This window comes from Lates calcarifer, linkage group LG21 (assembly GCF_001640805.2).
Source record: "Lates calcarifer isolate ASB-BC8 linkage group LG21, TLL_Latcal_v3, whole genome shotgun sequence".
Taxonomy (NCBI): Eukaryota; Metazoa; Chordata; class Actinopteri; family Centropomidae; genus Lates; species Lates calcarifer.
The window spans coordinates 11,251,110-11,276,083 of record NC_066853.1 but is presented as its reverse complement, the minus strand read 5'-3'; the positions used below and the strand labels follow the sequence as shown (position 1 = coordinate 11,276,083).

The window sequence follows — 24,974 nt, the reverse complement described above, 5'->3', positions numbered from 1 at the left end:
CTGTGTCCCTGCCCCTGAGTAATTCTAAATAATGTAGAATCATTTAACAGTATCCAAACATTTGTGTACTTGAGATTACGTAACATAAAAGATCCTCAAACCCTGACATGTCCCCAGTCTCCAGTGGTGGGGGAAGTATTCAGATCTTTCATCATCATTTTAGTAAAGGTAGCAATGCAAAAATACTCCAGAACAATTGAATCTCTTGCACTGAAAATAACACTCACAGTGTAAGTAGGAATCTGTTAGTATTATTACTAAATCGTACCTCAAGTGCTAAAAGTAACGCACAAAAATGATGAGTGAGTGTTATACCATTATACTATATTACTGGTCTATAATTGGAATATGTATTCTAATGCACTGATGAGTATGCGTTAGTAGCATTAAGTGATCAATATAAGCTAATTAGCAGTATTTTATATACTGTTTGGGGGTGTAATCCATAGTAGGGTGTCATATTCTATAAGATGATCATATGTTTTGTATGCAGAATTTGCAGAATTTCATAAAGGTTGGTAAAAGGACGTTTTGGTGGAGTAGAAGTATAAAGTAACATGAATGGAAAAACTCAAGTAAAGTACAGGTACCTGAAACTTGTACTGAACATTTGAACACTGCCAGTGGCTTAATTCTTCAGAAAAAAAAAAACTCCCTTTCTGTTTCTTTTCAATAATGTGTAATACATCCCTTGTAATTTAATAATCTATGTGTGAGTCTTCCTGTATACTTGCTGTGAATGACTATTATTCATAGTACTATTACTACTATTTCTGCCAGCATTGTTATCATCATTTTTCTCCTCCCTCTTCTCTCCTCAAGTTCTATTTCTCTTTTACTTCTTAATTTTCATGTAAAGCACATTGAGTTTTCAGTATGAAAGCTTTTCTTTCCTTGCCTCTTTCCTCCTCATTACTCTCTTTTCCTCCATGTGTGCCTGGGTTCCAGAAGGGTTACTATGGCCCCACAGCCCCACATGTGTAAGGGGATATCTTCAGTCAGCCTACAGCGGGGAGCTCAGCGGCAGCCCAAGCGACTGGCTGCTGCCCCAACACACTGTAGGCAAAACAGTAAAACAGAGGGAAGAAAAGAAGGGGTGCAAAGATACGAAAATATCATCAGAGGACTGGAGAGCAGCTTGATTTCAGCTCCTGCAATCCCTATATAAATACAGTTCACATTCTCAAAGAGCGGACACACACAAACTCTTCTGGCATCTGTCTGGAGGAGAGATCAACTTCAGATCACTCACAGAGCTTGGCTCTTGGTGTTATCTGGGGAGGCTTTCTCATTACTTCTGAATACTTTGTTCAAGCAAACCATTATGGAGGAAAATATTACAGCCATACAGGGAGTATTAGAGGTATTACTGTGCGGCTGCATGTGATGGTGATCAACCCACAATGCAAATATTGTCTTTCTCTATCTGGAGGGGTTTTTTTTTATCCCTACTATGAAAGCAAAGTGTTCCAGTTAGGGAGTATGCTCTTTATCCACACTACTGCATTTATTTAGAATATGACTAACCTGATGAGATGCAGAAGAGTTGGCCCACTCTTTCGTTGAGTTCACTGGCAAAAATTGCTGTTTTGGTGAAAAGCTCTATCTGGGTGGCACAAATCCCCCCTGTCAAACACAAACCGTTTTTAAGCTAACACTGTGCAATGCTATGCACACACATAAACACATGCACGACTGGAATGCAGTATTAGCACCCTGGCTGTAGTCAAAGCTGAATACCTCACAAATAAGCACAATTGTCCCTCGTCAAAGGGTGGAAATACTTTTCATTTCTAACAGTGAAAGTGGACTTGTGTGTGTGTGTGTGTGTGTGTGTGTGTGTGTGTGTTTGCAGCAGTTGAGGATTATTTCTCAACCATGTCACCCACATTAAATCCCACATTGTTGTCCTTAAATAATACACTAATTTTACATGGTTTTGCTTTTACACTTCTGATGGAATCTTAACTATTTGTATTTAATTCAGTTGTGATTTATTTAGAGCAGCGTAATGTTTAAGAATAATGCCATGATTATACTCTGTATGAGAATAAACAGTGACATGTTGAGATGCAACAGTATGTATATATACACAGCACATAAAGCATATAGGGCATATTACTCAAGAGTCAATGCATCACTTTTATCAAAGGGTGAGATGTAAATTAGCTGTCTTATTTCACAGCTACAGGAGGATGCTAAGATTACATGTGTTAAGCTAAGGAAACTTTTGCAGCTGTGTTGTTCAGATGAAAAAGCAAACACATAGAGAGTCAACAGGACACTGACCAGACAAGACTATGGTGTCTATTTCACAGGTTTTGCCTTTAGGAATGCAAACACCTTCTCTCCGTTTCAGCCTGAACAATCTAGAGAATATTCCAGTACATTTAGCATTTGCAAAACTGGGATACTGACAGTGCATAAGTAAATCAAGTAAACCTGAAAGCAGTATGATTAAATTGAAATTCTATCATTTGACAAGGTTTAAGTGTAAAGCAGATTTCATTCAAATGTAATCCTCATCCTTTCATTTCTACTTTTTCTCTGCTCTGGCCCACTGTTCTGGTAAAGCACCGATGTGGTTAATAGAACACTTTGTGTTGTGTCTGTAATTACTGCAGGACAGCGCAATTGCCAGTTAATCATAAACCCCCTCAGTACACTGAAGCTTCACACTGTCTGCCTTTGCTATCTGTTAGTGTCACTGCAGGCAAACAACCACACAGAGCTACTGCACTTTGGACTGGCTGTGACTGATACAGTATGACAATTCAGAGTCAAACAAGTACAATAGCAAGCTTGATTGTTGATGCTCCTGATTATAGGAATGAAGGGTGGAGCTAGACTTATGTGTGTTCTGACAGTGAACGAGATATTAAATTGCTGACTTCACAAAGTAGTAAAATCTAAGATGGCGACATGTATCCCACGGCCTAGTCTTGTCTCCAAGTTTGGCCTGCAGCTGTTTCAGTGCTCTAACTGAGATGTAGCCGGAGAATACTTGAGGACTAAACTCCATCACAAAGAGGTGTGTTTGCCTGACCTCCACTCTTCCAGTCTATCAGGGTCCAGGGCACAGTTTGGTTTGCCAGGCCCAGCTAACAATGTTTGCACTGCTTTATGGCCTCTGTGTTTGTTTTCCCCTTCACTGAAGCGACCACCTCTTGGTCTCAGCAGCACTCAAGTGCTGTCACATTTGGGGTCACCAGCCCAGGGCTTGGCCCACCCAGAATGCAGTGCGTCACGTGATAGAGATAACACACAACTGCTCAGGTGGTTTTAGTGCAGCAGGGATGTCACCCTCCCTCTTGGAACACACACACACACACACACACACACACACACAGTGGTAATCTACCATTTAATGTGGCTCTGAGATCTTCCTTCAGATAGGCAGCTTTTCTCTGTTTGGCAGCTCTCACCTCAGGCTTGTCAAGCTCGAGGACATCATAAAATTAAATAACATATGTCAGGAGAATAAAGGAGCTACTATATTTTCTCCTTCAGCTGAAACCTGTGAATCAACCATACCTTGTCTTCAAGGGTAACAGTTACCTGATTTATTTCACAGGGGTGGTATCGCAGCTGAGCTCATAAACAAAAAAGTGTCCAAGAGATTAGATAGATACATTAAATAAACAACAAAGTGAGGTCACAAAAACATGTGACTTACCTTAACTTTTATACAACTTTTGCTGTATAAACTGTTTTTATAGAAGTTATAGAGGAAAAATGCAGATTAATAAAACATCCTCCATCTTTGTTTTTCTCATTAGCCTGTGGGCGGCTGACTGAAGTGCTGATTTCCACAGCAATAGTCTCAATTTCACACATTTGCAATCCAAATATGCCACAAGAAATATTTCATATGCCAACAAAATATATTAGAGGAATTTATCCAGGTTTATTCCTTCTGTAGACAAGTACACAAACCAAGTTTTGGCATTAATTACATACTGTTCTCCAAAGATACAATTGTTTTTGGAGTTTTTTCGGCAGCTGGTTGTTGTTTGCTTTTTGATCACCACCAGCTGCTGGTTATAGTTTGCCCATGCCTTTTATTTATCCCTACATGGCAGAGAACAACATCCACAGAGCTATGATTTACAAATCCTAACAACACCTTTGTTATATTTGTTGGGGGGTATTATCAGTTCAGCCTACTCGCTGCAGTGCAGAGGGATCACATGAGGCCTTTAGGGGGATGGGCAGAGTTTTCAGAGGGTGGTATGGCTTTAAGAGTTTACTACCATCACAGCACTCACTCACTCGCACACTCACACACACACAACAGAAAGTTTGGAGGGCCAGGCGAGCGGTAGGATACCGACGGATAGGAAGTGACGGGACTGCATGAATTGCTGAATGAAGAAAAAATAAAAAAAAGAAGAAGGAAATATCAACACAAAGCAGAATGAGAAGCAACGTGCGATCATCGGACTGTTGGCAGTAGTGCCGGTGAAACTGAATTGCGCATGATCTTATCACCGGAGAGAGAGAGAGACTTTCAACGGAGGTGAACTGGGCTCCCAGAAGTGAAAGGCAGAGATTTTAGTGAGGGGATTGTCGTCTGATTTCCATGACCGTGTTTGTAATTCTGGAAAGTGCTCGCACACAGGGGGGCATATGGAACTGCGACCTGTAAACTAGGCTGTAACCCCGCTTTAAATATGAAGGAAAAGACTTTACGAAAAATCCAAGTAAATAGTTGAGGGATATGAACGCTGATCTTTGGATTTCACCTCGATTTTTTTCCTCTGTCGCGTTCAGTTTTGCGTCTTTGGGGATGTTTGCGAGTTGCATCTCTGCGGCTCCAGTTCGGATACTGACCCGTCTGTGCGCCCTGGTGCTGGTCGTCGCTGTGGGACTAGGTTCAGAGCTACGTGTCCGGGTCCGGCTCTCTGATGGACTGGTTACCGAGGAGGTTTTAGAGGCGGACAGCGAGAAAGACTCGATATCGCTTGAATTCAAGCAGGGAGACGGGACGCTCATCACTTTTGTGGCGGACTTCAAACAGGTGAGAGGTGGTCTTGTTTACCACTTCAATTAAACTTTGTTGTGGCCTGAGGGGACGTTGTCCCCTCCAACTCATTGTGACACGAGTTTATGAAGGTGCTGGTGCAAAATCCGAGACTGTAGAACTAATTTTTGCCTGAACTAAAACTTGTTGCGACTGAGCCCAGCTCATGGTTTATGGTCAGTGGTCCTTGAATTCTCCAGGAGATCCCCAGGTTTACAGGACTGATAGACAGAGATGCCAGTACAGACACAGTTAATTCAGTGAGATCAGTCAGTGGTCATTGTTAAAATTGGGCAAAATCCAAAATAACATTGTTCCTTGTTTTACTTAGGAGACCTCTGAGACCTCTTGGGGACACAGATGAGCCCCAACCTTAACTTTCACATAATTTGGTTCCCCCCAAGAACAAAATCTGATCAAACAACTGTTCTCACATAATCACCCCAGCTTCTCAAATCCAGATCATGTACAGAGATATATATAACAGCCCAAAAACCAGCTGTGTGCAATGTCCCCTTGTTTACCTTTTCCTTGATCTCATGAGATCAGCCCCAAATCCATAGTCCATCAAAGCTGAAATTTAGTAACTAGCCTACATTGGCCTGATGACCCCTGAGCAAGGATGCAGGGTCTCAAATGTTAATGTGCCTGAAGGAAGTCATCCCAAAAGCCTAAAACATCCTTGAGTAGATACTGTAAATCACACATGAACTCAAGTAGAGCTTGTAGCTTCATTCATCTTTTTCCATCTCCGCATGAGTCTCACAGAGGTCAAGACAGCTGCTGCTCCTTAGATGTGGATGCCCACAGACCCCACTGGCCTTCAACCCCCCCCCCAACCGTTTGCTGGTCCAGCCCAGAGCCGATCATCAGCAGCCATATTTAGCATTCTTCTAAAAGTAGACGAGCTGATCAAGTGTCTCTCCCTGACCAGCACTGCATTCATGATTTTTGGAAAGATGACACTGTTTCACTTTTAACAATCACCACTCAGAGACACATAAATGTCAGTCTTGGAAGGAAAACTGCAACTGCTGAGCGTAAAGGCGCGGGGTGGGGGGGTGGCTCACAGAGGCGCATAGAGCAAAGGCATGTGTCTGTGATGGTTGCTGTCACACAGAAGCTGACAGGCTGGCGAGATGTGAAGGGGGAGATTTACCAGGATTAAGTGGGCATGTCTGACCTTTTTGATCTGCACGTCTGGTTCACTAACCAAAACAGCTAATTTAGAGTTGAAAGAGAAGAGGCCGTCACCCCCAATCATTGGTGACACACCAATATGAGGAGACGTACACTGATCTGTGAGCAGGGAGCCTTTGCTTGGTTGTGCAGGCGTCCTGCATAGATGCTGTGTCCCTTCATGTGTGCACATGCGCGTGCTCACAAACACACATACATATGCACATATGGTTTTGTTTATTTGAATAAAGCCAACAGAACCTCTTAGATCACTTTACTTTTCCGCTGCCTGATTTATCTGTTCCAGTTGTAGGCCGGCCTCCTTGCCCCCCTCTCTTTCTGTGTCTCTTTCTCCCCCTGTCCCCCTCTCTGTCTCTTGCTCACTTCTTCCTGCTGTCTCCTCATTTCTTCTGCATGTGGTTTTTATTCAGCTCTTGTGCAGTATCTCCAAGATTTATGGAAAGTTGGATGAGCTGTCACTTCCAGCTGCCATGAATATACAACGCATGTGGGAAGTAGAGTGCTTTAACAGGGATGTTAAACACTGGAGAGTTATAATGAACTACACAGCCAAAGGTGGATAGGTACACTCCTGATACAAAACCTTTTTGGAAGGTTTGTTCATGTTATTCATCAGTGAGTGAATGTAATTGGTCAAACAAGCATTTCACTTTTGTCTGATGTATTTTTCTCCATAAAGTCTATGATCCTTACTCGGATCATTTTCAAAGGAACTCTTTATAAATAATTATCAGACAGCCAGCTTTTTGCTCTTTACTGCTTTGTGAATACGTGGCAAAGATGTGATGGTAAATGTTATAGCCATTAGACACTGGCGGAGTGGTCTGCTGGATGTGAGAAGGAAGTTTAGTCAACCTTATCCAAGCAATGAATCACTCTGAGAATCGGCCGCACTGTGATTTCAGGAGGGTTACATTTGCCCTGGAGGCATGTAGACATATGGAAAAGATGATGTGGTTTAACTTGCTCATGACACCTCTGTGTCTTGTTGAGTAAATCTCAACACGTTCTGTAGATATTACTGTCAATTAAGTTCAAACCATTGAAGATTTGTGGTATGATAATTTTTTAATGAAAAAAGGGTATCATGGGAGGGAGTTAATCATGCACTATTTATTCTCTACGTTTGTTTTTGGGATGTTGAACTTGCTCAAAACTTTTGTGTGGAGCAATGTCAGTAATTTCATTCCTATGTGGTATCACCGTGAAGTGTTTACGGCTGAATCTATTCTCAGTTATGTTAAATTGCAGCAATCTGTGTGCAGTTCAGTAATATTGTGATCACATGCTTAATGTCAATGTACAATTTTGCAACAGGAGACAAATCTGAACACAGATGTGCTGATGTAGCCTCGGACTGACAGTTCCTCTAACGTCATTGGTTGGTTGCAGATTCAGTGCAGATCTGCTTTTTTCCTTTAGCAACCGCTGCAACAATTTATGGTCTAACATAGGCCTAAGACCTTGAGCTGAACATAAACCATGTCTTGGAGATTAATCCTAGGGAAATGTCTCACATATTTGAGAGGCTGTCTCTCCAGATGTAGAAACAGGGAAGTTAATCAGTTTGTGTCTTACTTTTATGTCCTACTAGTGGGTTTGATCAATGCAGGAATGTGAGTGACTTCACAGGCCTCTTAGCTGAGTTAGCATTTGAAGAAGGTTTCATTTCTGGGATGCAATGGTGCACATCCTTCTATATCTACTAATTACATGCACCTTGGCTCTATGATAAAATGTCGGAGAGCACAGTTTGAACTTTTTTTTATTTTGACTCATGTAAAGAAAAGTATACCAGTAAACCTTTGGCTTCACTATAGTGCAGAATAATTTGAAAAGGCTGTTTAAATTTGAGCTTTCCACCCACACTAGTGCTTTCAGATCATGTTCAAACATTCTGTAAATGCCAATTTAGTGGAAAAGTGCTCAGGCAGAATCTTTTTGGGAGACATAAGCCATTTAAGCCAATAGCTTTATTACTGATGATGAAACAAATCAGACATCAGAGTTTCGAAAAAGCCATATTGTCGCCATCCATAATACAACATAAAACCATTTTCAAAGTATCCACATCAGAGAGTTTTTTGGTTTGCTGGGAAGTTTTAAATGTACCCACATTGGTGTGGATGTGTCATGAGTTACCCCTTGCTGTGCTGACAGGTCAAGGGAGCAACAGATGTTGGGAAGTCACTTGACACTCACACTATCTCACGCTATCATGTTAAATGGATCTGGATTTTGTAAACGATGGCACCACCATGTGAATGAGCACGTCAGCCATTTTTATTAATTCCCATTTCATTTCAGCTCTACTGTATTGTGTTTCAGCCAGGGGCTGTGTTTCTCTCAGGTCAGTTCACTCGAGTGTATATTCTGATTGTCTTCAAAGCACAGAGGTTTTATGGATACGCCCAACAGTAAGCTTGCTGTATGAAGAATGAATTGAAGATTCTTCACACACCCTCATGTTCTATGTCAAAAGCAGAAAGAGAGGTAGGGGTGGGGAAGCAGGTTGGTCCGCCTGTCTCTGTGCCCTCCCATTGGGATACAAAGTATCTGTGACCCATTTTGGCAGGTGACCATTCCTAGTTCTCTCACAGTCTCCACCTACTGCATTGCTCATTGTAATTGTTCAAATGGATTTGGACTGTAGTACTTATTGGCTATTAGGCTAACTCTCCTGTGTGGGAGGCTTGCTGGCAGTTCATTTTCTTCTTTTTTATATGTGGGAAACACCAGTGTTTGCCAAATGAAGCAATTGCCAGTTGTTGTTTTTTTTCCTGATTGCAGGCACTGTACATCAGTTACAAGTCAGTGCAGTCACCACATTTTATGCCTTGTTTTTTTTTTTCTTTTGGCTGCCACACCTTGCCTCTCACTCAACCCTGAAACACCATCCCACTTTGTCACTTGCACAAACTTGTAATGTCTTTTTACAGGTAAGTGTCACCTGTTCAAAGATATGTTGTTGTTTCAGACACTGTTGAGGATGCATGAGTCGTATTCTCTGCTGTGGGAAAGGTCACAGTGAGTCATTTGCAAGTCACCAGCAGTCAGTGGAAATCATCCATGTGATAAATTGTGTCCAGAGTGAGTGAAAATAAAACAGCTCAAGATAGATTTCAGTCCTTCATTCTTAACCTCAACAAATGGTCAGGTATTCAAAGCTTTTGTTTTCGTTGAGCAGTACCTTAGAAGACCTCTACTTCCACTGAGTTTCGCTTGTCATGCTATGGCTCTTATCCATGTGTGAGAGATAAAATCCACAGATAAGTCACTGCATAGCAAAACATGTGCTATTCAGGGGATCTGTGCTGTTCTTACCTGTTTACGAAAGTAATCACTGTTTAAGATTACTTGGAATACATTCATTTTCATTTTATTTTCATACCTGAAAGTTTTTCAGACTTGTGTTGTTTTTTTATAATATGTTTTTTATATATTTCTGTTCCTACTTCATGCATCTTTCGCTGCACTGTGTGCAGGCAGTGGACCTTTCCACAAGGATGAATCACTTTAAGTCTTTCTCCTAACCACCCTTTGTTCCATGCTGACTCTGAATCCCAGGAAAATGGCTTTTTCTGTGGCCTCGTTGCGGCCCTTCAAGGCCCTGCATGGGCCCCCTTTGGCCTCTCATGGCCCCTCAGCCCTTGTTGATGTCTTTATCCTTTATCCTCCTCCCCACCAGCAGGCCAGATGTTCATCTGTAATGCTGCTGATAAAGAAAAAGCTTCCCATTCCCACAGCCATGGGAAGAGAAACAGCTATCACCCACCCTCTCAGATTTTTTCCAATGACCAGGGACAGTGGACCACAGAGTGCTGCAGTAACAGCCTTCAATGGACAAGGAGACAGTACTTGTGGCTTGCATTGTGCATAGTTGTGATCATTTCTAACTACCTCAGAGGTTTTAAGATCACAGTTGGCAACAGAAAAGCTAACAAAGGGTTTGCTCTGCCAAAGCTTCCGTTCTGCTCTCCACACAGTGTCCTGAAATGTCCTTTTGTCAAATTCATGACTGTGTCCTCTTTGCTGGCTCTGCCTGCTTACTTTCAAACTAATTTACTGTTCTCTGACTTCACTGTGCAGCCCTTGTGACAGTTCAGTCAGTTCTGCTTAAGTTATAAGGGGTCAGCACCTGGGAAGGCATTACACCACCCTTCTTCTCGTCAAGTAAACTGCTCTTGTGTCACTTTTCCAGTCATAAAACACACTTTTTCTGCAGTAAAAGTTCTGAAAAAGAGCAAGAACTTGTCAGTTTTCTCATTAAAAGAAACTTTTGCAAGTGACATTTCCAAATAGATTAATAAAAGTAAAAATAAATGCTGTCTACAAAACAGATTACATTCAGTTTTTTTTTTCAAACAATTTTTAAACAGAATCAAGGTGTTTTAAACTCATGTTACATAACATTTCATATTGAAACATTATTCAAATATCTGCTTACGCAAAAATTAATGATGCTAAATAGTTGAAAAGTTATTGCATGTCTTGCACACACAAATAGCTGATCACGTATGCCTTGCAACAGGATATGAAAGCTGCAGGACAACGGTTAGAGGCTGAATGGGACTGTAGCTGTCTCTATTGTTTATGCCTTATCTATCTGCCTCATTTCCTTTCCTGTTAGCACTCTCTGTTTGTCTCCCCCTCATTTCCTGAATGCAAAGTCCCCATAAACAGTTTGGGTGTCTGGATAATTGTATCCAGATTCTGTGTGAACGAATAGTTTCCCCATTGTGGCCTGCACATATTTTGCTCAGGTTTGAAGCCTTTAGAATATAAATTAGAAGCTGTTGGTCCAGTTTTTATGGCTGTGTGTCTGAGTTCATGTTTAACACTTGAATATTAGAACCATTGTTGTCAAGAAAATAGACAAGGGAAACACCTTTCTTTCTGTGGCCTCTGCTGTTTTTATTGTCTGTTCACTGCCACTGTTTACTAATTGGTTTGCTCTTTGGACAGCCAGGTGTGACCGGCCCCAAATGTGACTCCACATTCCTGTCTTTGGAGCCTCTGTAATTAACTGCAACTCAAGCATTTCTTAGCACTGCAGCTTTTCTCCCACTCCTTTTGTCTGTGCGAGTCTGTCTCACCCTTTCTCCCTCTGTCTCTCAGTGTGATCTTTAATCCCTGCCCACACCTGTGCTTTTTGACCAGGCTCCCCTCATGCGCCAAGGCAAATATCCTCCCCATGGCCAAACATGGTAAATCCGTATGTTGTTTTTAAAAAGGAGACTGAGCCATTTCTGTAGGTGTGTGGGGGTGGGGGTGGGGTTGGGGGGTGTTTAAAGTAAATACAATGTTTCATCACTTTCTTCAAATAAAAGCCAAATGGATTAACTGGAAGGCTATATGATGCTTTTATGTTAGATTTGTCTTACTATGTAGGCAAATATAAGAATTTAAGTTGTTGGTCAGGTTGGTTTATACATCAGAAACGTTTTGGTTCCAACTTTAACAACTCAATTTAAAAATAATTTCAGACCACCTCAAATGCCCAAACAGACCTGCAGTGATCCCAAATCACTCAACAGAGCGTGGCTGACCAACAGTCCTCCCCAGCCAGCCATCAGCCTTATCAACAGACAGGGTCTTAGAGGGGATTGGAAAACAGGAAGAACCCACTGCACAGGGGATAGCTACTGGCACACTGTATGTGTTTTTGTGTGTGTGTGTGTGTGTGTGTGTGTGGTGGTGGTGGGTGGGCGGTGGTGTGTGGTGTGCATGCGTTTTTGTAGGTTCGCAAGTCTATCCATGCATGCAAGTGTGAGTTGGCACAGTTAGTATGTCATCCAAAGTGAGATTTACATGTCTTGCAGTATTTCACTGTGACATTTAAACTGCTCTCAGCTACAGAACACTCATAGAAAACAACCTTATTTTTCTCTTAGTGCAGGGCTTCACACAGCTCTCATTTTCAGAGCCAGTAAACCAGGTGCATACTCTGTGAAGAGAGAGTATTTGGCTAGGTGGGTTACAACTACAGTGACAGAGAATGTTCACTGTAAATGGCACCCTTTGAGTATCTGAATAGGCTTTTGTGTGCCTCTTAAATAATCTGGCCCACCAAAGGTAGCCACCAATGAAACAGGCCCCCGCCTCTCTCCTGTTTAACAGGTCTTAGTATGACCCACTAGTCAAGTTGCATGAATACAGACTTGTGTTTGGCTGTTGGCCAGTGGTAGTTTGTCTGCAAATGGACTAAGTCCCGGGTGTCAGGGAGCAATGCTTAGGAATCTGTACTTGTTTGGATTATTTATAGCCATGCTGACATTTACACTGCTCTGGTGGGGAAAAACTCAAGGCTACACTGTCCTTTGATTATGGTATTACCCGTCTTTTTCAAGACAGGGAAATGTCACTCTTTTAATTTTTAATGTCCATACCTGGTGATTTTCTCTAAATGTTGGTCTGCAAACCCTTAATTTTATGTAGGTTTGTGGAAATGCACTTTTAGGAGGTGACTCATTTTCCTGACATAGGCTTCACCTCTTTAAGCAGTACTTGGGAATTCAAGTTGCCTAACTCTACACTTTCAAGCTCTGGCAGGTCCACCTAAGTTTAGTGTTTTACTGTTACTTATTAGTTTCCTGTTCAGATGTATCACCAGTAATAAATTTGTCTGCCATTTGGTGATCTGGGGTATTTGAGCATGAATCTTTTATCTATATCCATAGCACAGAGGAAACAGTACATTACTCCTATGCTATGCTGCTATCCCATAGGCGCTTGATACCTGCCTCGTATTTGTCTGAACTTCTACCAGAGTCACACTGTGCCAGTATCTTCCCTCATCAACTCTTTGCATAATGGTCTGACTTTAAAAAGAACACCACCAACCCAGTTGGCAGATTTTAAAAGAGGAGGCTGTTGTTTGATCAGTCAGTTTAGTACTCACTCTCTCCTGGATGGATACTGCCTGTCAACACAACAACAGGTGTAAAACCCCTTTAATCATATCACCACGCATTTCACTCCTTTGCTGCTGCTTTTTTTTTTTTTTTATCATACCATGAGTGGCCCTGCACAAATGAGTCGATGTGTGCCTGTGCCAGCGCTGGTTTTCAGGCAGGCAGAACTGAGTCTAGTCTTGTCCAAACAAACAGTTGAATCCAACAGCTTCTGTCTGGATGGAGATGTGGGGATGATGTCATTGTTATTACTCTATTTGCTGGTAGAAGCCACACTGATTATTATCTCAGCCGTACCTAAACCACTAGGATATCAAGACTGGCTTGTTGTTGCAATTTAAAGGCAATTATTAAACTTAATTTCTCGTAACATGTGGTTTGAGACCTACTGGCTACAGACAGAATATTTTTTTTTTTGCGTCTTTCATTCAGTGCTAACTGTATGATTAAATGAATAGCTCACAAGTTAGATTAAAAGATTAATACTACTCTCATGTCTGTACACCTAATATGAAATCACTGTCAACAGATGGTTAGCATAACTTAGCTTGAAGACTAGAAATGTGGGGTGGGGGCAGCAAGTCTGACTGTCTAGTCAAACATAAGGTAAAAAAAAAAAAAAAAAAAAAACCCTCCAAACCTTATCAATTGACATATGTCACCTGTTTAATCCTTACAAAAATCAAAACATGAAAATTAAACTATTGGTTTTCTGGGGCTTATATCCTGGATGATTTCTTGGCTGAGATTTGACTGGATTCCAGGAAGTTATTGTGCCTGCTCAAGAGAGTGTGAGGCACATGCCTCCATAAAACCGCAAATTGCTGCTTTACACTTTCTTTTTTGTATGGATTAAAGAAATGGGGTGTAAAGCACTAATCTGTGAGTTTTAGAAGTGACGGCAGGTAGATTTTCTTGCCTTTTCCTTGCCAAACTTGATCCCCCTGTTTCCAGTCTTTATTAAGCTAAGCTAATCGACTGCAGGCTACAAACATAAGAGTGATACTGATTTTCTTATCTAACTCTCTGCAAGAAAGCAAATAAGTACAACTCTCAAAAAGCTATTTTTCTATTGATGTCAGTTTGTCTCAAAGTTACATCAGAAAATGTTGTTGCCACAGTAAGCACCAGTGCCCTCCCCTTGCCCTTTTGGCCTAAATCCAAATGCAGGGCAGTAGAAGTAGACAATCATTAATCTGGACACATAATGACACAAGAGGAGGAGGAGATCTCAGCGTCCGCACTTTAACATTAAGTAAGTTCCAAAGAAGCAGAGTTGGTGGAGCTGTACCCTGCTTCTCTGTAATTACCCAGAGGGCCCTGGGGCAAATCCATGTGGCTGACACAAATGCCTTCCCCCTTCTTTCTCTCTGCCTGCCTAGTTCCTACACACACACATGTACACACACAGTGTCCCAGTGTAGTGCCATGTGTCTGCAATATGGGAGGTCTTGAAGTCGTGGCCTCCACATCTCCTTACACTCGAGGGGAAATGGCACTCTTACCCCTCTCCCCATCTGCATTGTACTCCCTCTTCTTTACATCTCATTCTGTTCACTGTGATATATGCATTCCTCCTCTAGTCTTGACATTCTCTTTAATCATTCAGACTTTGTTCTTTCTGTTGAAAAACAGAGTACTTGGTTATTATCACAGTATGGGAACATCTGAGGTATTTAATTTCGACTCTGTGTGTTTCGAAGTCCATGTTTTCATACCACACTGAGCAGCTCACAGAGATGTGTGGGGGAAAATCTGAGGTTAATATCACATAAAGCCTGTGAATCAATATTTGTTCTGTGATTTGCTTTCCAAAGGTCAAATAGTATCGCATGATTGTCTTGTGTAATACCCATGCTTGTATTGTAAGCCTGCCAGAAACTCTTTTCACAGACAAAAGTGGTTCTTTGAATGAGAAACCAGTCATCATGCAAAGTAGTCTATAAAGAACTACAGAGCGTAAACACTTCTAAGACAGGTTGTATTGCTTTCTTGCCAGTGTGTACACTTGCATACAGGAAGTGGGACCAAAGAGCTAAAGGAGAACTCAATGAGGTTATCTCTGGGCTGTTTATCTGCCCCGGAGTTCCTCCTGCTCAGGGAGTGAAAGCCTTGAAACTGCTACTCCTCTGCAGCCTGTTTGCTTCAGACGGGTGTGTGAAAAGCGGAGGAGGGGTGTTTGGGACTGTGTGTGTCTGTCTTGAAGCTGAAGCCAAAGAGGGGGGTGGGTTTCTGATGAATAGGGAGACAGGTCTGCTGCTCTGCTCTCCCCGCTGCTGGAGCTTCCCATCATGCTTTGCATGCCCTCTCACAGAACTCTTTATGGCCTTGGGTTTGGTGCCAGATCTCTCACACACTTGCCAACAGCAACAAGTTTTTTTGTCAATTCTCCGCTATCACCATTTTCCTACTTCTACAGTTCCACATAAAACAGCGTGGTAAAACGTTTCTGACTTTGATGGCATGTGAGAAAGTTTGATAAGTTTGTCAAGAAACACACCCAAAGCCTTAATTTGACAGCAAAAATAACTAGAGCATGGCTGGAGCAACATTGCACAGGCTTACAGTCAATAAAAAGTATCAACAAACTGTCAGATGAGACTCTGTGGATGTAGTGAACATAAACCCTTCTTTACTTTTAGCAGACAGTTGTTTGAACATCTTTGAACTCCACATATTGAATTACTTTGAGTGTCTGGAAAAGTGCTACATTAAATACCAAAATGGAAAGAGTATTTGTTCTAATCTGTATGAGCCTGCACATATAAACAGTAAGTTATTATAACCTCGCCTCTTGCACCACTTCAATGTCTTCTGGGAATCGTCTGTTTATCCATTCAGCCAGTCATCCCTCATCCCTTGTGTCTTGCAGGATGTGAAGATATTTCGAGCACTGATCCTGGGCGAGCTGGAAAGAGGGCAGAACCAGTACCAGGCCCTGTGCTTCATCTCTCGCCTCAACCGCAATGAGATCATCCCCAGTGAGTCTATGGCCCGTCTCAGACAGGTATGACATGGCAGTTTTTTGTTTCATTATGAGCATTTTCAGCTCAGAAAAGCTAGTAATTTATATTCCTCAGAGCATTTGAGGGTTTTAACACTGATTATTTGTACTGTCTGCGTAGAAAAATCCTCAGGCCATTCGCTTGGCAGAGGAGCGGAGAGGACTGGAGCAGCTAACAATGAGTGCGGCTGTCAATCTAAGTCGGGCCTTGCAGCTCAGTTCCCACATCCACAACATGTGCACCGAGGCCCGAGAGGCCATCTACACCAGAGAGGCAGATGTCAAACACTGGCTGGACAAAGGTCAGTGGTCATCTCAGCTTTGATTGTTTTTGAAACTGGCACAGGTTCTGTTGGTGGTTTGAACAAAATGTTTATTTCTTTCCTCTCCCACCCTGATTGTCTCTATACTTATCTATATCTCAGTACTGCCACCCTTTATCTCCTCAATACTGTCTGTCTTACCCTGTTTCTATCAGCTAAGCACCTCCTCCCACTTCATTTTAGTGATATGACTCCATGTATTATCTCTGGCTTTTTGGTGACAAAGCTCTATTACTGTTTATTCTATCTACTACTATGTTTTATTTGTCTCTTTACATTCTTTATAAAAATTTCCACTTTTACCTTTTAAAAAAATCTAATAAGAGACATTTTGTTAATTTCTCTAAACAGCCTGTGAGATATTGTGCTCCACACTTCCCTTGCATGTTATTAAAGACTTATTTATCAATTTGCTTTTTAAAGGGTCTTTTGCAGTGGGCTCCAGTATCTTAATAGCAATGAAGTCCAAATTGTCCAGGCTGAGGAGAATCCATATGACAGCACCATTGTCCACTGACAGCACTGTTGTAGAGGGAACAATGTTGATTGTCATGGTTCACCAAGCGCTCTTTTGCATTAAACAAGCTCTGCGCCGTTATCTGCACAGGGAATCACAGTAGCATCTCCTTTGCATAACAAAGCTGCCATTTTACTGCACCATCTCTCCTCTTTTTAGCCACTTTGTTCACCCTCTCCAGTTCAATATGGTATTTAATTGAGTGAAATCAGAAAGAGGATGATTCACACAAATGTATGATTGTATGCTTTTGTTTTTAATAAAACTCTCTTCTCCTGTTTGTGTTTTAGGAGTGGATGGCTCTATATTTGAGGTCCTGCCCCAAACGACAGAAGTGCCCAGCTTTCAGGCCTGTCACTCTACTAAAGACTTGTGGCAGCCCTGTCTCTGCACGTATAGCCTGCGTCTTGAGTGGTACCCGTGTCTGCTGAAGTACTGCCGCAGCCGGGACACCACAGGCAAAGGCTCTACCTACAAGTGTGGCATAAAGAGCTGCAGCAAGGGTTACCATTTCACCTACTATGTTCCCCAAAAACAGCTCTGTCTATGGGACGAAGAGACCTAGCATTTTGTTCTGGATGGTTAAGAAAAGAGAAATGAATTTTTTTTCCCCAGCCAAGCCAATTCTTCTCCACCCATGCTATTCAAAGTAAACACAGTAACACTGGACCTCAGTTTATAAGACGAGGAGTGAAGCTGTCTCAGGTGGGGAGTGGTGATATCCAGATGTTCAAGCTTAAACAGAAATGAATTCAGGTTCCAGATGAGACCAAAACCTTTAAGGAAGGAGAGATGCAGCATGTCGTTCTAAGAAGACCTGCTAACTTTAAGCTTTTTTCTGGGAAAATGACATATCATTGTAGCTATAATGTGACTTTGCCAAGAAACTGTCACTTTTGTGCCTTTTTTGGAGAAATTATTGGAGCAGATGATAGAGACCAACAACAATAACCTCTCAAACAAGCTACGGTATGCACAAAGCTGGACAGTGCATTTCTGGTCAATTAAACACCAGCAGAGGAACAGCAGAGTCCCACTCTGATCAAAGGAGTCATACAAACATAATCTTCCATCCTGGTGAAGGAAAATTTGGATGGTGGATTAATCTTTCTTCTGTGAAAAACAGTTTATTGCCAGCTGAATGCCTGTTTATAATAATGTAAGCTGGCTGACAAAGGAATTACTTCTCCAATGCTGGTTTTATTTATTTTAGTTGCAAAGTGAAATTATGGAGGACTATTTTTGTATAATTCTGTTAAAAATAACCTCATCCGTTTTCTCTCCTTTTTGAATTAAACAAGCTCTTAAATGTACATGTCTAAATGACAGGTCCTCAGTAACAGGAAGCGTTCAAATACTTTTCAGAACATTTTAACCTCTTGGACTTTGGATGTATTTTGCAGACTCATCCATCTGCCATGCTAGTTCATTGCAAAGTTTTCATAGTTGTACACACCGTGTGGATAAACAGGTTTCTTGTTGTATTTAATAGGACAGGTTTAACTCTGCCTCGTCCCATCAATACCCATAGGGGACCCCTCATGCCCACCACTCACATTCACAGTCCGTTGTAAAACTTTCAAGTAAACCAAAGTCAAAAGAAATACTGTAGAAGGGTGTAACATTTCAGTTTCTAGAAACAGGCTCTTCAGTATGGAGTTTTTCCATGTTTAGAATTCACTAAAACTGCACTGTAGCCTTTAATAATCTATACTGCCATCTTCTGGTTATTCAGTGTGTCAGTCTCTGTCAGTGTTTTCTGTTATAACCCAGTGTCAGAGTTCTAATTAAATGTTTATAATTTATACATCTCAAATCCCTGGTCATTTACAGGCATAATTTAAGGAGCACTTCTTGAACTTGTGGGACCAAATTTCATTTTGTCTGTCTGTTCCGTAGAGCTATAGGTCGAAGTATGATTTCTGTTTTGTCTTACCTCCTTCATTTCTTTACTGCCATATCAAAAGTTCATTTTGTGTTTTGTGTGTGGGTATGTCCTGCTAACTAAAGAACCAAATGAGTGAAACATTTCTATTTGTGGCCTTTTCTGGTGATCAAGTGCCTTAACATTTCCACTGATATCTTTGCTATGTAATTGTAGATTAAGTTGTTAAACATATTTTTTCTATGGAAGAGTTCTAAATATGCTGTAAAAAGTTGCCATAAGGAGAAAATTGAAGCAATTAGGTAATGTACCATTTAAGAGTTGTTTTACATGAATTGTTTCAATAAAGTCTTTCTTTGCACTGCATATACAGTTAAAAGTAGCTGTTTATTTTGGGTACATTTTATGTCTTTATTGTGCAGTATATAGGAAATAAGGGAAGAGAAAGAGAGGGGGTAACATTTAACAAGGATGCTCTGTAATGTTCTAATTTATAATGTTCATACTTCATAACTGTTTACTGATCCACTCCCACGAGGTCAAACACACAGGTACAGGTGGAGCAAGGGGTGGGACTTAATGCGTTGTTGCTTTGGCAGGGCTTGCCACCAGGATTTCAACCAAGGGTATGCGGGTAAGATGTGCCCCCTGTAACACATATTAGACTATCAGTGGTGTTATTACTACGTACTGTTGCTCTTCCATTTTGACCCCTGCTGGAGGGAAATGTGTGTGTAATTCCTAATCTTGACCACAAGGCGTCACCACTGTCCACAAAAGATGAGACAGTCTCCCATCGTTTTGGGGAGATATCAAGCAAGGTGGAAGCATGCTGTTTCTGTTAAATATTTGGGAAGTCTGCCGTAATTTCAAAATTACGCTATAGTATGGGATAATACAACCAGGGCACAATTCTCGCTAGTACTACCAGTTGTTACATTTGCATACAGAGCGACTGGTAAGGTGGAGGTGGAATTCAGGGATGCGGACAGAGGCTGTTGTTGCTACCGGCGGAGCTCAGATAAAGGACAACAAATAGCAGCTAGTGTCTCTGCAAACAAACCTCTAACAGTCTCATCAAGAAACACAGCTTCACAGGGCACAGAACACCCAGGACGTAAGCGAAGAAGCTGCCACATGTGCGCCCTCAAGGTAAAGATATTTTACTGCGTTTGTGAACACGTTACAATCCCATAGGCAAACGTTTCGTTAGCCCTTTGACGTTAGCCGGCTATCTGATCCAGCTAACTGGGTGATAAGCGTCCTCTTAAATGTGTGTGATAAGCTGCTGCCACTTTCAGTTTGCAAACATCAGCTACCCTCCATGTTACCATATATAAACTAGTTTAGCAACGGAATAAAAACATGAATATTAACTAGCTAGTTGCCAACTGTGCTCCCTTGATAGGTTTCCATGGGAACGCAATTAAAACCTCATAAATGTACACCTTTCGTTTTTTGCATTTTAAAAACCTAAGAACTACCTACACTTTTCTCATTCAAAAATCATTAAACTTACCCAGTATCTCCCTCGTATACATATAACTTTATTTAACCAGGAAAGGTTTTAAAAATGTATTTGAAGGGAAGTGTGGCCAAGATAACAGCACCACCCAGAACACAGAAGTTACAAAACATAATATAGGGCAGATTTATGTGTGTGTTGCTTGTAGGTGTTTGGAAAAATACCCAAATTGAGTTTTCCCATCACATGTAATATCACAGCTTAACCTTTCCACACCATCCCAACACCCATGCAGCTATTAACTGAGCTGCACTGTAACCAAGACAACGACAATACAGTTGTAGACTAACTTATTTAGTTCACAAAGGGCACACGTCATATTGTAAGAAGCCTTTGTCTCTCATGGGAGTCTGAGTCTGAGGCCCAGCACCCAGTAACCTCTCATCTAGTTTTGAAACTTGCTTGAAGAATCAAGTATACTTCTTGTTCCAGTCCAGTGAGGGTGGGCCTGTCCATCTGCATGGTCTCACCTCCTAGTACAAACGTCACAGCAGAAGAAGAGACGTCCCCCTCACCCCACCAGACCCTCAGCCGGCCAACTATAGTGCTATTATAGTTCAAGCAAAGGCTAATTGTTGGTCACTTACAAAGGATTGCACAGTCCAAGTCTTTGGACGGTAATGCTGTCTCTTTCTACTGTAAGCGATATTACAGAGCAAGATGTGCCTCCATGCATTTTTCTCTCACCGTGTAATGTGATTCAGTGTTGGCTTGACGACGGCTGGCTGGCAAGAAAATTTTGAAAGAAACTGTGAGTTGGTTTCAGCTGCTTTTCTTTTTTGTTTTGTCCTCAGAAGAGAAGATGGCACTGCAGCTTGTGGTTTGTTCACTCCTGTGCCTGTCCTGTTGGGTCTCTTTCTACTTTATCTTGTGTAAAGTTAATGGGTCCAGGAGCTATGAGTGGAACTGTCGCCTTGTCACCCTAGTACACGGCATCCTGGCAGTCTGCATCACAGCATATATAGGCTACGTGGATGGACCCTGGCCTTTCACTCATCCAGGTAGGGCACTTATCTTCTGTGGATCCAAATTATGAAATTGTAACATTTTGTTTTATAATTATCGTAAATGAATGTGTTCATTTGTACAGTAAAGACAAAAGCACAAACAGTAAGGGATTTTGTAATGATATAGATACTGATATAGACTACAGTTTCCCATTATTTTCTTGAACAATCATTTGATGTACAAAATGTAGAAAAATCTGTTTATCTATGTTTAAATCTGTTTGTCTTGTTTTGTCCAACACACAGTCCAAAATACAATATTCAGTCTCACATAAGCATCACAATTTAGAAGATAAAACTAGGTGAATTTTTGCTTGAAAACCACGTTAAAATATTATTCTATCATCAACATTAATTGTCAGTTGACAGACTAATCCTTTCAGCTGTACATTGCTTAGCATATTGTGTAATATGTATTTAAAAAATATGCTGCTAAAACCTGTGTGTTTCTCTTTTGTGGATGCCAGGTACTAAGAACACCCCTCTGCAGATAAGTGCCATGGTGGTGAGCTTGGGCTACTTTATTTTTGATATGGCCTGGTGTGTGTACTTCCGCACAGAGGGACCCGTTATGCTGGCCCACCACACCATGAGCATCCTGGGAATCCTGTTGACCCTGTGGTTGGGGGAGTCTGGCATTGAGTCGTGTGCGGTACTCTTTGGCAGTGAAATTACCAACCCACTCCTGCAGGCACGCTGGTTCCTCAAACAGACAGGACATTACAGGTCCCTGCTGGGGGACGTTGTGGATGTCCTGTTTGTGCTACTGTTTGTGGTGATGCGAATCTTCGTGGGAGGCACAATGCTGTACTGTGAGCTGATCTCCCCAAGACCCAGATTCTTTATCAAGTGTGGGGGAGTGGCCATGTACGCTCTATCCTGGGTGTTCATGGTGGACATTGTTCGATTTGCCATGCGAAAAACCAAGAGCTGGCACAAACAGCAGAGAGAACTAGAGACAATAGCAGCTAATGGCCATGAGGGGAAGAAGGACTGATTGGCTTTTGTTTCTTTAAAGGAAGTCAATTTACATTATGTTTTTTGGACACACAAGGAAAAGGACAAAAAAACCAACTTTTTCTTTGTGAAACTGAGATTAAAAATGGACATTTCATAATTTTTTAAGCCGAGAAATATCCTCTGACATCTGGCAGTAAGGTCTAACACCTGTGCATTGTGAAAAAAACATATTTTTTAATGCAGTCATCGCTGCTGAACACATGTTACACTAAGATGCAGGTGCAGAAACAACACAGATGTAGTTAATGTTACTTGAAGACCAAAGCACTTTCTATAAACACATGAACAGATGTTGCTCTCAGTTGGAGTGAACTGTTGCCTAGTCACATATCTGGTTGTGTTCTGTTCAGTATTAGGAAAGAAACTGTTTACATGTTATTCCCATAATCCTTGTGAAACACTTTTAGCCATATTGAAACGTTGGGATTGGTTTACTTGGAATCTTGTAGGGGTTTTTTTTGTCATTTGTAAAACTTTGAGCAGATAGGTATACTCAGGGAGATGAAGTCATACTGGAAAGTTGGGATGAAATCTAGAGAAATATGTGTGATGAGTGTGTTTACTTTGTTTAATGTACTTTATAGTAATTTCATTTAAGCTTTTGCCTGCTGTCTGAGATCCTATTCCAGAGCCTGCCCAAAAAATTATTTTACCTCTTCCCTTGTGTACGGGGATACATGGAAAGGCACATTTCAATTACATAGTTCTTTACCGTTAATGCTATTTGTTTAGCAGTCTATTTGGATATACATGTAAGCTATAAATATATTCACGTTTGATGAAGTAGTATCAGAATTTGTACTTTAAATCGTTGAGGTGTCTGATTGGACTGTACCATTTGTGTGAACATGCATGACATAAATTAATCTTTGAGACAAAAGTCAGACAAAGACAAAGATTTGCACTCTATACTGATAGCCTCCAGTTATTCAATTCAACAGAGTAGTGTTTCAGTCTCACAGACAACCTGTCAACTGAGACTTGACAATTCAATCAAATTTACTGTGAGTTATCTGTACAGTGGGCTGATCTTTTGTCTGGCTTCTGCTTCAGATATGCATGGTTCACATACCTGTGCAGTCATTCATGCAGGAACATCCTTTTCTAGCCCCTAAAATTTTAGATTTTTACATTTAGCCTTTACATGAGGCAGTGTTACACACACTACTTGGGCTGGGCAATAGTTAGCATTTATTGACTTTTAGTAAAATTCTGTTGTCCAATTTAATGATTAATTTGATGTACACATGTGAAGAGTTTGATCAGAGTGAACATCTGTTTTAGTATTTTTTGTGATTTTGCATACATTTGCCATATTGTGAAGTTAATTGTTGGAAAATTATTAATCTTATTGTGTTATTGTGATGTTGTTTTTCACCATATTGAGACACAGACACAACACTTAAGTTGGTCATGGGATAAAGACAGGCGTGACTTGTTAAGAGAGGACATAATGACTTGGCTCTCTCCCAAACTGTTAGCTCCATGACAAGAAAGTGAATCTTTGTGTTTATCTATTTTCTTGTTATTATGACCGTATCTCGGTTGTTATTCACATGGACTTCTGCAGTAATGTCTACATGTGTCATCCTTTTGTTTTCTTATTTGTGTTGGATTGAAATTTGATGAGTTGCTCTCATACAAGGTCTGATTACCTGGCTGCCACTGTTAAAAACTGTGTGAGCATCACTATTATATCCGAGAAAGTAAAAAATCTAACAGGTGTGTGCCTTAGTTATCTGAATGTACTTCCCTAATTTTTTTGTGTTTGTGTGTGTGTGTGAGTGTGATTGTGTATGCTATACTGTAAACCCTTCATGATTTGCCTTTGAAATCCCCTGTGTAAAATTAAATATCTGATATATTGTTTAAATGCTTCTGAATATATTTATAACAACAAAATTCCAACTACTACTAAAGGATAAGCTGTATTTATATTAAATGTACTAACACTGATGTTACCCAAACTGACCACATGATGGTGTCATATCAATTACATATGAATGATCAGTGAGGAAAGATGAGGACAGTCATTTGGCAATGTTAAAATAAAGACGTTAAAAGGAGGGGAAAAACACATTTACAGCATTGTCAAGGGAAAAAGATGTCACAGTATAATTTTAGTAATAAGTAAAATTGGCCAGTTTCACTTTTTGTTGTAGTCCTTTTTTGCATGAATTCAGCTAAGTTACATTTTTGTGCACTGTGGCACACAAAGGTTAATATGGCACTATATGTAACACACAGTGTATTGTATACATTGTACCATTGCACAGTATGTTATCAACTGGCCAAAACATAAATGATGAAGTAAGACTGCAGTGCACAATATAGTCAAGAGAAAATCATATACAGTGTACTACTCCATGCATGTGGTGTGCTAAAAAGGTGACAGGGATGCAAAAAAGAAAGAAAGAAAGAAAACAGATCATGAGAAGATAGAGAGGAATAATTGTATGCATTTCACTCATTCACACAAGCACTGGCTGTCAGCAAGTAAATAAAATGTGGATCTTGGACATGAAACACTCTACTCTGACTCACAGGTAGACATGA

At 40.9% G+C, this 24,974-nt stretch overlaps 2 protein-coding genes across 4 annotated transcripts; both read left to right on the top strand.

The window, feature by feature from the left end:
- The first annotated feature begins 4,247 nt into the window (after positions 1-4,247).
- Positions 4,248-19,232, top strand: oafa (OAF homolog a (Drosophila)). Its single transcript, XM_018681237.2, has 4 exons — positions 4,248-5,020; positions 16,010-16,144; positions 16,263-16,443; positions 17,272-19,232. The coding sequence occupies exons 1-4, from the start codon at positions 4,721-4,723 to the stop codon at positions 17,544-17,546; spliced, it is 891 nt and encodes a 296-aa protein (XP_018536753.1). The 5' UTR covers positions 4,248-4,720; the 3' UTR covers positions 17,547-19,232.
- Positions 19,233-19,412: 180 nt separating this feature from the next.
- tlcd5a (TLC domain containing 5a) lies at positions 19,413-24,291 on the top strand. 3 transcript variants are annotated; one of them, XM_018681238.2, is made up of 3 exons: positions 19,413-20,018; positions 21,186-21,392; positions 21,866-24,291. In XM_018681238.2, exons 2-3 carry the CDS (start codon positions 21,194-21,196, stop codon positions 22,393-22,395), a joined length of 729 nt encoding a protein of 242 aa, XP_018536754.1. In that variant the 5' UTR covers positions 19,413-20,018; positions 21,186-21,193; the 3' UTR covers positions 22,396-24,291. The 3 variants fall into 3 exon arrangements, with proteins under 3 accessions (XP_018536754.1, XP_018536755.1, XP_018536756.1); XM_018681239.2 differs by lacking the exon at positions 19,413-20,018 and adding an exon at positions 20,744-21,008; XM_018681240.2 differs by lacking the exon at positions 19,413-20,018 and adding an exon at positions 20,744-21,029.
- Positions 24,292-24,974: the final 683 nt, after the last annotated feature.